Raw genomic sequence first — 17,126 nt, forward strand, 5'->3', positions numbered from 1 at the left:
AGGAAAACAAAAGGACAAGCATACAGAGGCAAACAATGAAAGAATGTCGACTAGAAGATCTTGTGAAGAACTTTTCTTCCCAGATGGTGAATTTACCCAATTCTTCCCAATTTTTAATCAGTATCACTCAATTTTTGTTACTTTAGTGCGCCCTTTAAAGGGCTCTTCTGTTGCGTCCTTGTTTTCCCCTTCATTCAGATGTATGCAGAAAAAAATCGTATCATCTGCAGGATGTCTTTCTGTAAGATTCAACTCACAATGCTTTTTGAAGGGCTTTCTGCTTCCTTTATTATCATACAGTATCTTTTCTTCATTTTTTTCGTGTTTGGTTCAGCGTTCTTAAAGCAAACTTTAACTACTCACTGTGTTGTAGGTGATAACTACAGAACTGTATAGGTGTAATCATTACTTCTAACTTGAAAATCATGTTCTAATGCATAATGTTCATTTCTCTTACAACTATTTGGTGTCAGTAAAAGAAATGACAAATTCCTTTGGAAAATGATCCTTCGATTTTTAATTGGTCTGGACTAAGGAACAGTTTTCATAAAGTTGCTATTTAAAAATACAAGAAGTGTGGAACATTCTAAATGAAAATGGTGTTATGCAAAGCAGATTATCAGTTCTCTTTCTGACCGTATATTTCTAGCTTCAGATCTTTATTTCTTTTCAGGAAGGGAAGACCTGTTGTGATGGGATTTCAGATTATACTGATTTCTTTCACTTTGGGCTCTACCATAAATCCTGTGAATAGGGGTGTAAAGGAAGAATTTGAAACATGTTACAAATGGGGAGTCCTGATTATACACCACAGATACCTATGTGGCAATGAACAAGTTCAAATAGCTTATTTTTTCAATTTTTATATATTAAAATAACCACACAGTGTAAATTTCATTGTATCATCTTTTGTTCATTTTCTGTTTGAGTCCAGCTACTTGACTGTAGATTTGTGTTGGATTTTTTGCTTTAATCCCGGAGATTATTTTTATGTACCACATGAGGGAGCTCTATTCTGTTCTGCATTTAGAAGACTTCATTTAGAATTGTGCTCCAAAGCTAGTACTGAAAAAGATTTTATACAAGAAGGGAGAACAGTGTTATAAAGTTGCTGAAATGCTTTTTTAGAGCATATGTTGACTAACTAGTGAGGGGAAATATTTTTGACAGTAATCTACACAGAAGCATAGAAAAATCGTATAGGAGGAGAAGTCTGATTGCTTAGGAAATTCTAAAGAATAAAACTCTGTGAACAGAAATCTACTTATATACATAGAAATCTAAAGGCTTCTTGATTGTGAATAATTACCTACTGGAACCTATGCTTTCATCCTTAAGTCTATATTAAACCAAATTGTCCAGATCATCGAAAGACTGTTTTTGTGAAGAATTTTGCACTGCTAGAATGCTAATCTCTTAGAGAATGATTTTCTAATTGCTGTATCCTTATTTTAAAATATCTGAAATTGAAGGCAGACACAATAAATCTGTGGAGCTGCAGCACTAGATATCAAAATTGAACTGTCATAAGACATTGTTTTATAAAAATCAAGTGTTGATGGAACAGATTTTTGCCCTCTGCCCTTCTTGACTCTTCCAGAAGAAAAAGATAATAAAAATTTTGGAAGGGGAGTTATCTGTTATCATGGCAGTGTACTATTTTTTTCTAAATGTGCGTCTGAGTATCAGAAACTTTCATATCGGATCCTGAGTGCCTTGTGATTCTGCTCTTTGCTTTTCTGTCTGAACAGAGTATTTGTTGAAGAAATATCCTGCAGTTTTTGTTGGCTAAAATAGAAATATGAGTGATTACTTCACTTTCCTGATTTTTCCTTGTTTTATTCCCAGCCTTTGGGACAAGGTTATTTATGTGGATGTTGTGGTTAGCTCCTAGCAAATAATCGCTAGGAAAAAAAGTTAATACCAAAAATATGTAACCGTATCTGGACAGAAAAGAGGAGGGAAAGGACATTGTGCATTTTACTCAAAGTGTGGTTTTGAGTATGCAACTGGTATTCGGAATACTATTTGTATGCAAACTAGGCTCTCGCTTTTAGAATGTAGCCTTTTGCTCTCATTTTCTTCTGTGCTTGAATTTCTGAACACTTCATTACGACAGTTATTTTGCACTAAAGAAATCTCAATTTGAATAAATTTATTCTGTGGGTTTTTTTAATCAGGTGACATAAATTCATTCCTTTGCCTCCTTGATTTTGAACAACTCTTGAAATATATGATCTAAACTTTTTGAGATTTCTGAAAACAAGAAAATGAGGACTTCTGACATTGCTGCATTAAAGGAAACCTGGAAATAGAAGAAGTCTTTTCTCTTTTCCTTCCCCACACTTTACCAAAAAGCTTTATCTAGATGAAGTACCCATCAGATCTGCTGATTGAAGCTTGTTAAAACAGGGTACGACTGACAGCTCAAACATACCTCTCTTAATTAAATCCAGATGAAGTAAGGAAAAACTGCATGATCAAAGAGAAAGTGGATGTGGTTGCAGTTTCTCTGAAAGATTTAGGGCACACAAAGCTGTAATGATTATTTAAGGCATCTCAGTTTGTTCTAAAGGCTAATATAATATTTCTAACAGTGGCTACCTTACCGTGGCTTTGCTGAAATAGGTATCAACAACTAATTCATTTTCATTGTTGTTAGAACATTGTCAATGCTTTGTGTTGTTTGAAACAGTCACATTAATTGATTTTAATATGACGTGCAAAACAAATTTTGCAGAATCATTTTGTTTGTACTAGCTGCATTTAAGTTGTTTTTATTCATCTGAACAGATTTTAGTGTAATTGTTCTCCAGGGAAGGTATGCTAGAAATCCATTACTGTTGTAACATTTTGTTTGATATATTCTTGACTATCATGTCTTCAGTGTTGCTTTCTAATTAATGCATGAATAGTGATTATAATTAATTGTTTGCCACCACCACCACAAAAAAAAAGGAGATAGATTTGAGTTTGAAAAGGCTACAAACAACTCTATTCATATTCTTTAAATTATTTTCACAAAAATAACAAATGAGAACCAAGTCAAGAACGAGATGATTTCTGTGCTAAAAGGTGCTGGAAAAGCACCTGTATCAAGTACATAGGGAATGACTGCTTTTCAGACTTCTTAATGTGGGATGCTGGGCAAAAATATGATCGATGATTTGGAAGGATCTGAGCGAAGATCTGTGAGTTTTGTGCAAATATAGGAGCATAACCTGTAAAGCATTACTGAGCTGGAATAATAAACTGGATAGTTGTTTACATTGTTCTGTGATTTTAAACGACTGGTTCTGGTTTCCTTCTGTCCCATCATCTTCTCCTATTCCTGTTTTAGCACTCCCATCAGTCATCCCCTCTTCATGCCATTGTTACGTTGACCTACGTGCTGTAGGTCTACAGAGGCTTAAGAACTGTGAGGGAACATCATGAAATGCATAACTAACATAGACCGAGTCTGCAGTTATATCTGTACCTGCATGTGTCGCTTTCATTTTTTTATCTGGTATAATCTTTCTCCTTTTTTTTTAACAGCTCTCTCAACTTCCATTTCATAACAAATGAAGCTAAATAATCCACCTCTTTCATTCACGTATGGCATTTTGCTATTCTCTTAAAAGGATGTTTTTCACCCGTCGGGGAATGTCAGTAAATTCAATTCCTCTCAGCGTGTTTTTGCAAAAGAAGTTTCAAAATTCTGGTGACTTCATCAGTGGAAATAAAGCTTTATTTTTGCCAAGATGAAAGGTTTGCTTTGCTTTCAGGAGTACTAGACTTTTTAGAAATTGTTTTGATCTTTCTGTCTTCTGTTAAAAATTGGAGTATGGACATGGGGATTGTTTTCCTGTTAGAGAAAAAAATACTTGATTTCTGAAGTCGTCACCGGTCTTTTTCTCTGAAGGTGAAAAATAAGGTTTTAGGTTAATTTATGTTCATACTTAGCTGTAATTCTGGAGGTTTTCTAACTTTAAAAATAATTTTTATTTAAGATAGTCAAGGTCTTCCCTTTTCTCTAGCTTGTAGCTTTTTAAATGCTGCCTTTTATGTGTTCTATTTGAAGACCTGAGTGCTTTTATTTATTTTTAAAGTTTTCTTGTACATGCTACCACAGGAAAATTCTAAATCGGCATTGTAAGTCTTTGAGCAGACATTTCCAATATAAACCAATTTAAGAAACAGCCTGTGGAGCTTTGTTCCTTGGACTGAATATTTTATAAAATAGGCCCTTGTTTATCAGTTTTTGCCCGGAGAGCTCCTATGGGATTTTTGGAGAAATGAGCACTGATCTTTGCATCCTGATTAACAGTAGTATAAATAAAAAGGCAGCGTTGAAATTATGTTGACATAAGCTTTCTCTTGTGCATAGTGAAGTGGTGTATGTAGAATCTATGGACGTGGTCGTTGCATTATTGAGAAATTTCAATGCATGAAAATTAGGAATTGATATGATTGCTTAGAGCTAGCAGTAAGTAAATATTGACAGACATTCCTAGATTTTATCATGGTGAAAGTTTTATGGCCATTTAGGGAGAAGTTAGAAAACCTCATCTTAATTAACATGAACTTAAGCGTGATTTGGCAATTTGGAGAGAAGAACAAGGTCACAGCTACCGCTGTTATCAGGTGGTTATTTTCTTTCCGTGCTTCATTTTCATGAACCCAAACACTGCAATAGTGTCTCTATGCAGTGAATGCAGTTGTATTATATTATTCTGGTAGTTAATGTCTTCTTTAGGTGCTAATATAGTGAAGACCAGGGACAGAAACCAGACTTCTCTTTGCTGTGTGGTGGCTGAGAAGCAACTGTTCTTGTGTGAGGTTTTTTGTGGGTTTTCTGTCAAATTCTGCTTGATGAGGTAATTTGCTTTGTAATTGGAAAGGGATTCTCACACTGAGCTTTTTATGACTGTTTTACTAGTGAATCTTGAAGTTCTGTAGAAGTATCTCGTTTTGTGTAAACAATTGTGAAATGGGGCTCCTTCTGTGGGTCTTGGTTTCTTTAGCTTCTAATTTGGGTAGCTGAGACTTACTGTAAAGAAGATTTCTGCATCTTTTTATTTTTATTTTTTTTTCACAAAAACAAATGGTTTCAACAGGAGGGGAAGATTAGGTATATAATTGTGTTTCATAATTATCTCCGTATGCTCCAGAAGTCTTGTCTTCTGTGTAGTTACAGAGATACATTATGTATGTAGTATGAATGATAAAATTGTTAGCATCTGTTTACATACTGATAGCAGGTGAAAATAAAGCTATCACTGTAAATGACTGTTCTTAAAGCTGAATTTCAGTCTTCAGCTGCTGAGTTCTGTTTGTGTTTCTTCAGTTCAATTCAAAGAATGCTCTATTGTGAATGAGATTGGAGATTAGAAACCAAGAGCACTGGAACGTGGTTAAACATGATGTTGCCGTTGAAAATTTCTCTTCAAGCTATATAAGCTATATATTTTTTTGCCTAGTTTGGCAGTTCCTTGATCCAAACTCCTGCTCTGAAGTGGTGTGCTGTAGTTTTGAAATGACAGAATGCAGTTTGTATGGTAAAGTATTTTCAGTGAATTTTCACACATACTGGTAGTCATTTGGAAATCATTACAAAAATATTTGCTTTTTTTATTGAAGTGTATTTCTGTAGTATTAGTTGCAGATAATGTACCTGTGGGAAGTGTTTTACTCTGTGAATGGTGCATGGCAACAGATTAACAAGCAGTCTTAGTTTTAATTTTAGTTGATCATGTCAAGAGATTACATTATTTTCATGGATAAGTGTGAAACATGGGTTTGGTTCTCTTTTGCTAAGTTAGACAGTGGGTTGGCTTGAGTGTAAATAGGAAGCTAAATAAAACCCAGAGCAGATAAACTCAATTATTTGTCCCTTATACTTGCTTTAGCTGACTTGTATCTTGTAAAATTCTGATGATGATGAGAATAACTCATTTCATTGAAAAACAAGTTTAAATATAATAAAATTATAATAATAAATGATAATAAAATTTTGCAAGGTGATTTTAAAACAGTGTTTATAGTCATCATGAAAATTCTGACAACTGGTTTGTTCTTTATGTTTCACGTTTCTTTTCAGTTCTTAATCTGATTTAGTTCTGGCATGCTTGGAGTGGGAAAAGTGATATTTAGGTCAAGTATAATGTATAAAACTTGTAAATTTGAGGCTTTTTACAATGGAATGGATTTGCATCGTATATCCAGTTTAGAGAAATTATTTGAGATGGTTTATGTTGAAGCTGAAATTCTATATAAACAAAGCACCCAAAGCCTTGTTCACTTCGATTTCCCAGAATCACAGAACGGTTGAGGTTGTAAGGGACATCTTGTCCAACCGCCTTCTCAGGTAGGGCCCTCTCCAGCAGGCTTACAGAACCATGTCCATATGGCTCCTGAGTGTCTCCATAATTCCATAATCTCTCTGGACATCCTGTTCCAGTGCTCAGTCACCCATTTAAGGTTAGCTTGGCTGTTACTCAACACTTAGTTCGGGCATGTAGATAGCCAAATATGAATTAAATTGTGAATTTTTATTTAAGTCCTCTTACGCCTAAATGCAGTCCCGCCTGTAGAAGCAGAGTCTTCTATTTGTTCCCTTATTTCTTGCCTGCTCTACTGTACAGTTAATTTCCTCTTGATGGTAATTTCCTACTGCTGAGGATGTCAAGTGCCACCTATGAATAAGGTTAATTTGCAAGCAGATCTGGTGATCCACACTTTGATATTGGCAAAATGCAACATTTTTGAAGAACGGTGTCAGAAATGTTTGTTTAATTCTGCTCTTGTATGTCTTATCTAATATTTCGTAAAAGCACACAAACAGAAATCAGCTGTTGTATGATTATTTTCATAATTCTTTCTGCCTAATTAGTTCTTCCCCAACTATATCATTTTGTGCTGCAACAATTTCATTTTCAAGCTTTTGGAACAAACAGTTTTTCAGCATTTTTATTAATTTTCCCACAGAGTCTGCAGTAACACGTTATGGATTGTGCTGACTGACAATTAGTTAACGGAAGTAAAAGTTACTTTTATGTTCTTCAAAATAGAAGAATACACAATAAAGGCAATACACTAGTTTTATACCATTAACATTTATGGTTTCTGCATTGGATTAATAATGAAGTTGTAATTTTACCAAAACATGAACTGTTGGTATCTTAGTTGTTCCAGATATTCCAAATGTATCTATCTCTTTAAAGAGTTGTAGTGTGTATGTGTGTCTCCAGAATAATAAGGTAGCATTATGATATGCAGTTATATTCCCTCCTGCTTCAAGTACTGCTGACATTAATTCAGTGGTTCAGCTCAGGACAGGAGAGGAACATTGAGACATATTTGCCTTGGAAATTTTAATAAGCCAGTTTTAATTAAACTGTATTATCTGAGACAGAACATTCTGATGGAAATTGTCAGTTTTCAGAGCAGTAAATGAGTTGTCGAGATTTTGGAATAGCGAACAAAATAATAAATTATTTCAAATTGTAAATTCAGTAAAACACGAAAGAATACACGTTGACGTGTATATTTTCAATCTTGCAGTATTTAGGATTATGAAGGCTCAAAGCTTTATCATTGCCTGATGACATAGTTCACATGGACGTTTTGCACTCCTCAATGCAGATTTGTCCACATGCAACTTAAAACTAACGAAACTGACCATTTTTCAAAAAAGATTTATTTAAAAAAAGTTATTTGCATTGGAAATAGTAAATGGATTACCAGTTTTCCTATTTTAAATTCAAAGTTATGATTCACTGTAATTTTTATCTAAAACCAGCGTGTCATATAAAATCTTAACTGTAGAAACAAAATAAATGTGCCTAAAAAGACTGATGTGGACAAAATTGAAGGAAGTCATAGAGAGGTTTATAATGAAGCCGTGTTTCTGTCTTACAATTGATGCTGTGCTGTCTTTTGAGAACAGTTTGTCTGTCATGAATATTAGGATCAGTGTGTATAGTGAAATAAGAAGCCTTGATACATTCAGTAAAACAGAAGTTAACTGAAACATAAGTAGATCAGATACTTAAGTAAATAAAGTTTATGTGACATTGCTTTGTGGACTCCTAGAAAAACCCAGGCTGGTTATTTTTTGCCTCAGTATAGTGCTAATTTATATAATATGCTAAACACATTGATTCTTTCCCTCTAGGTTAAGTATGTTTATAAACATCTTCCATCTCTGTTCCCAGTGGGCCTTTATTTTTTTTTGTCCTTGTGGTTTTGCTCTCTGCTAGGAGTTAATCCATCTAGACCATAATGCCAGCTGCTTCTTTCTTATTTTTTTTTATTGTGTCAGCACAAACTTTTGAGAATCATTACATGAAAAACTTTCCCAATGGAATGCTGCTTTCACCTGTTCTCAGCATCCCGTAACCAATAGCTAGAAGGACGTGTCAAAACATTTCTATTCAGTCTTTGAAATGCTTTTGGGAAGCGTTAAGAAGTTTCTGGCAGCTATCTCCTTGTTTTTCGCAGAGTGTTCTTGCTGCTTCTTGAGGAAGCATCAACTACAAAAAGCATCAACTCTGGTCCTTTTGTTTTCCTGTTTCAGACCTGTAGTCAACATCCTTTACGCTCCATTTTTATAGTTACTGTGTGCCCTGGAGAGGGGCCTCCTTAACTGCTGTTTTTCATAATTATAGTTGAATTACCAATGTTCTTTCTCCCGTGGCATATTTGTTGTTGATGAATGCCAAGCTGTCAGTGTTGACTTTCCTTTTCTTTGTAAATGCTGACAGTAATAGGTGTTGCCTTGGGGCAAGTGAGTTTTTTGTGTGTTCACATACTTTATTAACTCTGTTATTCAAGTTATTGATACAGAGATGTGAAATTCATAGCAGATGTTATGGTAGAATTGATGACTTGCCCTCCAGAAGGTTTTCAGTCTTTCACCTTGATTTCTCTGATCTTTTTTTCTCATCTCTTTACATACATGGAAGAAACCAGTAGAAAACATGGCTGTACCGTGGTTGTGGTCCTAATGTGGACATGAAGATTTTAATTCTGCTGTTGATAGTAATTTGGGATTCTTGATCTCTCCCATGGTGTGGTGGCGTAGTGTCATGGTAACATTTATATCCACTGCTTGCTTAATTAAGTGAATTAATTTAGGCTTTGCATTCAAATGCCAGCAGACTGTAGTCATCTGGTGATATTTCAAAGCGTAAAAACTCATTGACTGACTTAGAGAAAAGATATTTTCAGTCATTACAGCTGACGTTATACGGCCGTACTAATATTTACCTGTATTCTGACACTGCCACTGCGCTTAGGATTTTTGCAGTGAGAATAGTGTGTTCCTAAACATTTTTTCCCTTCCTTGTGGGGGTCATTGTCAAGTAAACAACAGAACCGGATGGAAGCTTAAGTTGGCAGCTGTAATGCAAACACATAAACAATATCCTTTTCAAAAAAGGGGAAAAAACAAGTGTAGAAGTTTACCAGCTTCTTTTTTTTCTTTTTTAGACAGCAAGAAGAAACGGGGGAAAGTAGAATTAGTAGATAACTGAAATTTAGCAAGAGAAGTTAATTATATATATATTATATATATATATTATATATATATATATATTATATATAATTATATATATAACGTTATTATAACGTTATAAGGATAATGGCAGTGAATGACTTGCATTTACCTGTATCGTTGTAGTTTAAAAGCTGTTTTCTTTTGTTGTTCATTTGCTTTTTGATTTTCTTTAGCATTATTTAGCAGCAGGTGTACAGAGAATTTTAATGGATTGCATGGTAAAGCATAGATTGTGAACTTTTTGTTACCAATTACTGACCAGTGATTGATTGATTCATTCATTCATCTCAGGGTCATGTATTGAATCCAGTGAAACAGGATAGTGCTTTTGGAAGGCACCTGCAAATTTTGGACTGAAATAATACTTTTTCAGAAAGGCAAACTTGACATGTAGAAAATCTCAGAGTAGTTTTGTCTAGTTGCCTTCTGCAGCAGTATTAAGAAGAAAAAAGCAAATGGACTGAAGGGCATAAGCTTTCCTTTACCTGGTAACCACTACAATAAGTGTTTCAAAAATGCAGTAAGGATTATTGGGTACAAAGTCACCTCGATGGTAATTAGATATGGTTCTGTTATTGTTGCAGTGGTGTATTTCCTAATCTTAGTAAAGCAATAACTCTTCACGTATTCACGTTTAGAAAGCCATTTTTATTGGTTTATGTGGAACTTGGGGAGGTGGGTGTAGTATCAATGATGGAAAAATGCTTCCAAGTGTCTTTTTGGTGCTTTTGGGTTTTATTTGTTTGTTTGTCAGTAACAGTATTTATAGTAAACTCTTGGTTTAGTATTTTCTTATGGTTATGAAAGAAACTAAAAAATGCATTCATGTGGAAAAACAAGCTTGTAGTGAATAAAGTAATTTCTCTTAGGTGAACAATCGTTTTTACACTTAGTTCTGTGATTTTTTTTGTTTTGATTCAGAATGCTAAGAATGAAACCTTGTTTACAGTTTTAAATCAACACCTATTAAATCTTCAATCTATGTTAATGAAAACTGTTGGCATTAAGTGTTTCCATTATGCAAAGTTTTAATAGCTTAGATTTTTTCAGTAATGTTTTTTTCATGAGATAGCGTTGACAAGTACGGCTTTCCTCCTCTGCATTTACTGTATTGACTTGTCTTTGGAGTGACTTGTAGTACATTTGGAGATGATGTTTCAAGTTACTAAAATTTTATAAGATTGTATGAAGCATATAGAGTGTGACAAAGTAACTTTGTTAATGTGGAATGGTATATGACCTGGAAGCCTTTGTATCTACAGCAGGGACTCCACCTTCAAGATTAAGAATAGTTCAAATGCTCTCTTTGCTCATCATAATCATCTGTCTTACCGACATTCTTTTGTCTTACAATTGGTCTGTTAATGGTGTTTCTTATTTGCAGATTGATACTTATTAGATAAACCATAATAATGTTGAAATTACCGTGTTTCCACAATGTCACTTTAAAATATGTTTTGGCTTCAGTAGCAGTATTGTTTCTTTCTTTTTTTAATGCTTGCTGTGTTTGTTTCTCACATTGAATATGCAGCCTGAATGGAGAATTTGACTCTGGGAGCTTTGTTTCAAAGCATTAATTCCAGATCTGAAATGTTTATAAGTTTTTCTTTTATTTTATTTAAGACTTTCCAGTCATTTTTAGTATATTAATTTGGGATTCCATTTTAATATAATGTAATATGGCATATAATATGTAGATTTAAAGGAGCCAGATACAATTTGTATAATTCTATACCTGTCTATTTCTTTTTCTTAGTGTTTTTGGTGAGTTGTTCCAGATGGCAGTCTGCTGACTTTGAGGCAATGCATGTTTTTCTAAAATTTCTAGACTGTGCTCAATAATTCAGCAATGTGACACTATTACCTATTTAATGTATTCTTGCCATTAAACTTTCATTTCCTTTTGTACAGTTAAATGTCATTGAAGTCTGAACTATACCAAGTTTGTCTTGTATTAAGATGAGTGATTTGACAGCCCAAGCTTGAAATTCTAACCAAGCAGGTTAAACTTAATTTAAGTATACTGAAAATGTAGGTATTACTGGTATAATAGGTTTGTACTGGTATGAAACTATCTAGGTAGACATTACTGTTTCAAAGTCTATTTATATACCAGGATCCATCATATTGTTAGGGTTTTTTTCCCATTCTAAATGGACATTATAAGCTAACAAAACAACACAGCTTTTTCCTTTAATTGAAGAGAGAGAATTGCTTGGAAAATAAGTTTGTTTAGGATGAACGTTTACACCATATGAAGGTTTTAATCATACTTTTAATAACCAGTTTTAAAAATACTATTTGTGTACCCTCCTATTAATGCAGGAAAATCCAAGGGAAAATATAGACCTCTTTCTAGTGGAGGATATTTTCAGCCTTGTTAATCCTGCATGTAGGTTGTGAAATGACAGCCTTTGTAGTGCTCAACAGTATCCAAACACTATAGCAATGTTAGGGATAGATTATCTACCTGCATTTCCTTTCTTTATTCTGCAATTTGTTGACTATATTCTGAGAATCGTTTTTAAGTTTAGTCTAATCTCAAAACTGAGTTTCCCTTAGTGTCTCTCTTCCTATTAGTTTCCAGGTTGTTTGTTGTTTTGCAAAGAGATGGGGATCTCTGAGACTGCCTAGCATCACATTTCTAATTACTCAAAATCTCGAAGTAGAGACTCCAGCGTGGGGAAAGGTTGCAGCGTGAGCTCTGCTGTATTAAGGATCAGAATCCACATGGAAGAGAGTTGTTACAAGTAGAAGCCGCAGGGAGCCAGGCTGCATGATTTTTGTAGTTCAGGGAATAACTTGTGTCTTTTGTTCTTGGGTTTTGATATGTACAGCACAACACTTTCATCAGCTACAATTCAGTATCAGCAGAACTAGTTTAATTGTGTACTAGCTGCTTTTTTAACAGTGATTTGGGACTTTGTATCTTTGTGGATATAAACAACTGCAACAGAAGAGAACAGCAGAGTGAATGAAACTTACTTGCTTCAAGGCAAACTAATATTTCCCTTAGTAGCTTACACCCTTCCTCTATTTGCAAATAAATGGTTCCAAAAATATTTTCTTCATATATGGGAAAAAAATGCCACATTTTTCTATTTAAAAGATTATGCCCAACTTTTAATGATGTCTGTTGGGATGAAAGTCAATCTCAGTTTCATTTCTAGACTTCCATACTTTCTAAATAGAAAAAAAAGAAACACTGTTGTTCCATGGTGGTTTTCTGGCTACTTATTTTTCAAGGCTGTTTGTGTCAATTAACCAGAGCAGGTGGGTGTACGCTTCATTTTTCTAAGTTCTGTAAAATCACATATTTGAGAGCGTGCCACAAATAAGGGCACCTGGTACAGGAAGCTTGAGGGCTGTGTTGAGCTCTGTGACGAGGCACTAAAGAGTCCACAAAGAAGACAGATCTATAATAAAAGGCCAAGAAAGGTAGATGACATAGTGTATTGTCTTACTGATAGGTACAGTGCAAATTCTACATGTAAAATATGTAAATATATGGTATGGGGGAAATCACATGGCTTAAACAGAGTGCTGCGTGGTAGTTAAATTCTCACCACAAGCTAGTTTTCAGAATGGCTTTTCTTAGAATGTATTTTCAAAAATTAAATTTCTTAGAAGAAAAATGTCTAAGATACTTGGAAATTTTATTAAGTCAGTTGTGTAGTCTTATAGTGGCGTATCTTCACTCTTGGGTAGGGATCATTCAGTGGACAAGTATGCTGCTACTTCAGGTTGGTATGAGCTTGCAAACATGTAAAGATTCATGCACAAAAATGTCGTATTTGAAAGCAAGACAACATTAGCAAATTTTCCAGTTTTAACTAACCTTTGTTCTGAGTTTGTATTTTTTTTTTTAATGCTATTAGATTGAATTATATACAAATCACTTTCCTTGACAAAACCTCACAGCTTTGCTGAAAGTGCCCGAGAGCAATATGAGAAATTGTCCAACATGCACAACAACATGACTAAATTGTATGAAAATTTGGGAGAATACTTTACCTTTGATCCCAAAGCAATAAGCATAGAAGAATTCTTCGGCGATCTGAGCAACTTCAGAACTCTGTTTTTGGTGAGTAATGTCTGCATAACTCTATACGTGTTCTTGTTTTGTATTTCTCCCTTTTTTTTTTTTAGTCTTCTCTGCTTCTCATGTTATAGTTAATTGTATGTTGTAATCGGATGAATATTTCCGAATTATTTGGATTTTGGTCACTGATATCTATCATCCTCCAGTTTGTAATTTGCAAACTCGACTGTCAACGTGGTTGAGACATATGGAGAACAAGAAAATAGTTTTTCTCTCTTAAAAAAGTTGCCTATTGGTTGACACACAACAGGCAGGCGTGAAACTGAAAAATGTGTTAAAATCAAGACCTAAGTGGACACGTCTGCAATCGTGTTGTGGTAGAAGCTGTCTGATGCCTTAGTGGTGCTGAGGCTGACACATTCAAGATGAGCTCTGTATTGCTGACAGAACTCATGAAGTTCACTTAGATGCTAACATTACAATTTACAGTCATGCAGTGTGGTTGATGTCAGAGTATGGCTTTTTTATGAAGGAATTTAAGATTTCTTTTTAAACAAATAAGTTTTTTAATGGGTTTAATGTCATCTTTCCTTGTGGCTGTCTGAGAGCCATAATTAGCTGCACCATAGGAAGTGTACAGGGAAAACAGATGCTTAGAATGTCACATTGTAGCTCTAGAGTATATTAACATCACTTGGAAATGCCACCGTTTACCATACAGCTGTGTCTCACTGATCTGTCTATTGCCAATAGCTGGCTTTATTTATCATCTCATCATAAGGTTTTTTTAAGTTCAGTGTGATGGAGAAATAACTACTTTAAAACATTATTTTCACACCAAATTTACTTTATTAGGAGACTTCTACTACATTATATTTAAGTGTTTGTTTTAAATTGGCTGTGTTTTTTTTCTTGGTAAGCAAATTGGCAATTATTTTATAATTAGTAGGTATACCAACAAGGGTGTTAAGATGTGTCAAGAATAGGAATAGTTGTCATGAGATATTTCAGTGCCTTTACTTTTTCATAAATACAAGGCTTACATTTTCAATTAATTTGGAAATCTACTGTATTGTAATTACTTGAAATGGATCCAGGCTATCAATATCCAAATATAATGATGAATATCTGTCCTCTATTTTAACTGCTATAACGGTGATAAGACCTGTCAGGGAAATATTTTCTGGAAGGTGTATTAGAATGAAAATATTTCCTGTTGCTTACTTTCACTTTCTTTCCTTTTGCCTTACTGAATATCTGGCTGATGGGCTGTTGTTTTTCAATAGTCATAATTGAATTTCCAAGGAGAGTATTTATAAGGGTTTCATGTATTGTTTGGAGTGACTGAGTTATACCATGCAAGGGGAATTAGTGCATTGCAAGACTCAATTGTCTTATTTTCTAATTGGCTTAAAGTACTTTCAGCGTTAAGAGGAATTATATATGTTAACTTCTGCTGCTTCTCCTAGCAAAGTTCACAATCCACCAGGTGTTTCAGGGGCCTTTCTTCTTCAGGAGTTTCTACAAACCTGTGTGTGGTCAGATATTCCTAGGATATTTTCATGATGTTTATGTATTACCTAGTAGCAAATTGCAATAAAATCCATTTATAGGGTGGAAAATTATCCCAAAGACTAAGTCTCTGTAAATTAATCTAGTTTATCAACTTAGTTTATCAAACTTACATTCCAAATAGCAAAGACGTACCACAAATAGTTTTTCTTTGTTTCCAGAGAAGCAGGGCTAATTTCTTCCTTTGCTTTATAGTTTTAGAAACTGGACAAAGTAATTTGCTTGGATACTGTTCTAATGCTGCGTGTTGGTTTAAATAGTTAATTATATCCATATGATGCTATGGCCTTGAAAATTTTTATCTGTCCTTTTATCTTCTAAGCCTCTTCTTAAAAAGAAGTGACTAAATAAGGAAATTAACTTGGACCAAATGTATGATGCATACTAATTTAAATAGTAATGCTTTACTGTAAAAAAAGTTGAATCTGAGGCTTATGTAGCTTAAGGAGACACTTTCTTTTCCTCAGCATCATTTGTGCCTGAACAGTTGTTCAAAGATATACAAGTAGTAGCAGTAGTAATTGTAATTAGTGTTTTTGATAATGTCTTGACTCATTTTATCTACTAGAGCAGAACCTTGCAGAATTTAGTGTCATGAAGATTCTTGTTTAGGGATTTAATTTTTTGCAGACACTTGAGGAACCCTAGGACAAACTTGAAAAGTTCACGGAACAGTGATTTTTTTTGTTTTAAATAAAGAAAATGCTTCTGAAAGGAATTAAGTTTTTCTGCAACATTTTTGATGCTTGTTAGAAGTTTACCGAAAGCAAAAGTAGCTGAAACTCATTAAATATCTGGAATTTACTGTAAAAGAAATTGTTATTACTTAAATGAATACAGGAATAAACAGAGAAGATGGAAGGTATACAGCATCTCCAACTATGCATTCCCTAGAGCCGTCTACTACCTTTGTACAACAGCTATTACTTGTATGTCTCTATGCAACCTGTGATCATTGATAATGATCAATCATGATACAGTTGATCATTACAACAGTAAATACAGTTGTAAACCTGTATTTACAAACACAGGTTCTGATTTGTAAAAGTAAGAATATTGACTAAATAGGTTTATTGTAATGACAGTTTTAATTTCTTTTACTTTCAGCTTCAGAGGAGATAATCTTATGTTACAGAATCGCGCAGTTCAGCTACTGTATTTGAAAAAGTTAGAATATATATCAATCTTTTGAAAGATTAATCTGAAAGAATTAAATCAGTAATGTGTTCTTAATTGCTCATCCGCAGGCCACAGAGAAAATTCTTGGTGTTTATGCGTATATGTGTACGTATATATAAAAATACGTTTGGAGCTTGATCGATGTTTGCCTTCTGCTCATATCAGCCTTCTAATGTTAAGGAAGCAGCTGGTCTTTTGAAAAGTCATGTTAAAGACTTTTGATGCTCCTTAGAGGAAGTGCTGTAGAGTGAATGGAAAATAATGCCCGTTTTATTATTTGAAGCAAAAAAAAATTACACACGTGCCATCTTTTTGAACTGCTTGTCTTTTGCAAGTCAGAAATAGTATTTAATAACTGCACCCCCGCATGGTCTAAGCATTCAGAAGGTATTATGCCGAATGACAAGATGTAGAGTATATGAGAAAAACAATTTCTGGAACAGTCAGTGTTGTGTTTTCATCCATCATTCTTCCGATAAAAATGTAGCAGCAGTACAGTGGTATTCCTTTGAGGGCCCAGTAGTTGTTCTTCAAGTTATTTTCCAGCAAAATTTGCTATATAAATAAGTTGTTATTCTGTTATCCCAAAACAACAGGAGAAAGGAAATTATGGGTAGGCGATGTGAGCTGATGCAGTAGCTGACCTTTCTGAGTTTCTTTGAGAGACGTATTGATCGCCCTTGGAATTTTCTGTACTTTACCAGCAATAGACAATTACCCCAAAAATTGACTTATTTGTAGACATTTTGTTTTTTGTTGTTTTATGTCTTTAGAACTGTCCAGAGATAGAAG

At 34.3% G+C, this 17,126-nt stretch overlaps 1 protein-coding gene across 3 annotated transcripts in view; it reads left to right on the forward strand.

The window, feature by feature from the left end:
- The window catches only part of DIAPH2 (diaphanous related formin 2), a 203,845-nt gene that overhangs the window by 108,541 nt on the left and 78,178 nt on the right, over window positions 1–17,126 (forward strand). For all 3 annotated transcript variants that reach the window (XM_054075440.1, XM_054075441.1, XM_054075439.1), the window contains one exon: window positions 13,460–13,625. In XM_054075440.1, coding sequence (XP_053931415.1) covers window positions 13,460–13,625 — 166 coding nt within the window. The remainder of the gene's footprint in view (window positions 1–13,459; window positions 13,626–17,126) is intronic.

The sequence above is a fragment of the Cuculus canorus genome, chromosome 10 (assembly GCF_017976375.1).
Source record: "Cuculus canorus isolate bCucCan1 chromosome 10, bCucCan1.pri, whole genome shotgun sequence".
NCBI classification, from domain to species: Eukaryota; Metazoa; Chordata; class Aves; order Cuculiformes; family Cuculidae; genus Cuculus; species Cuculus canorus.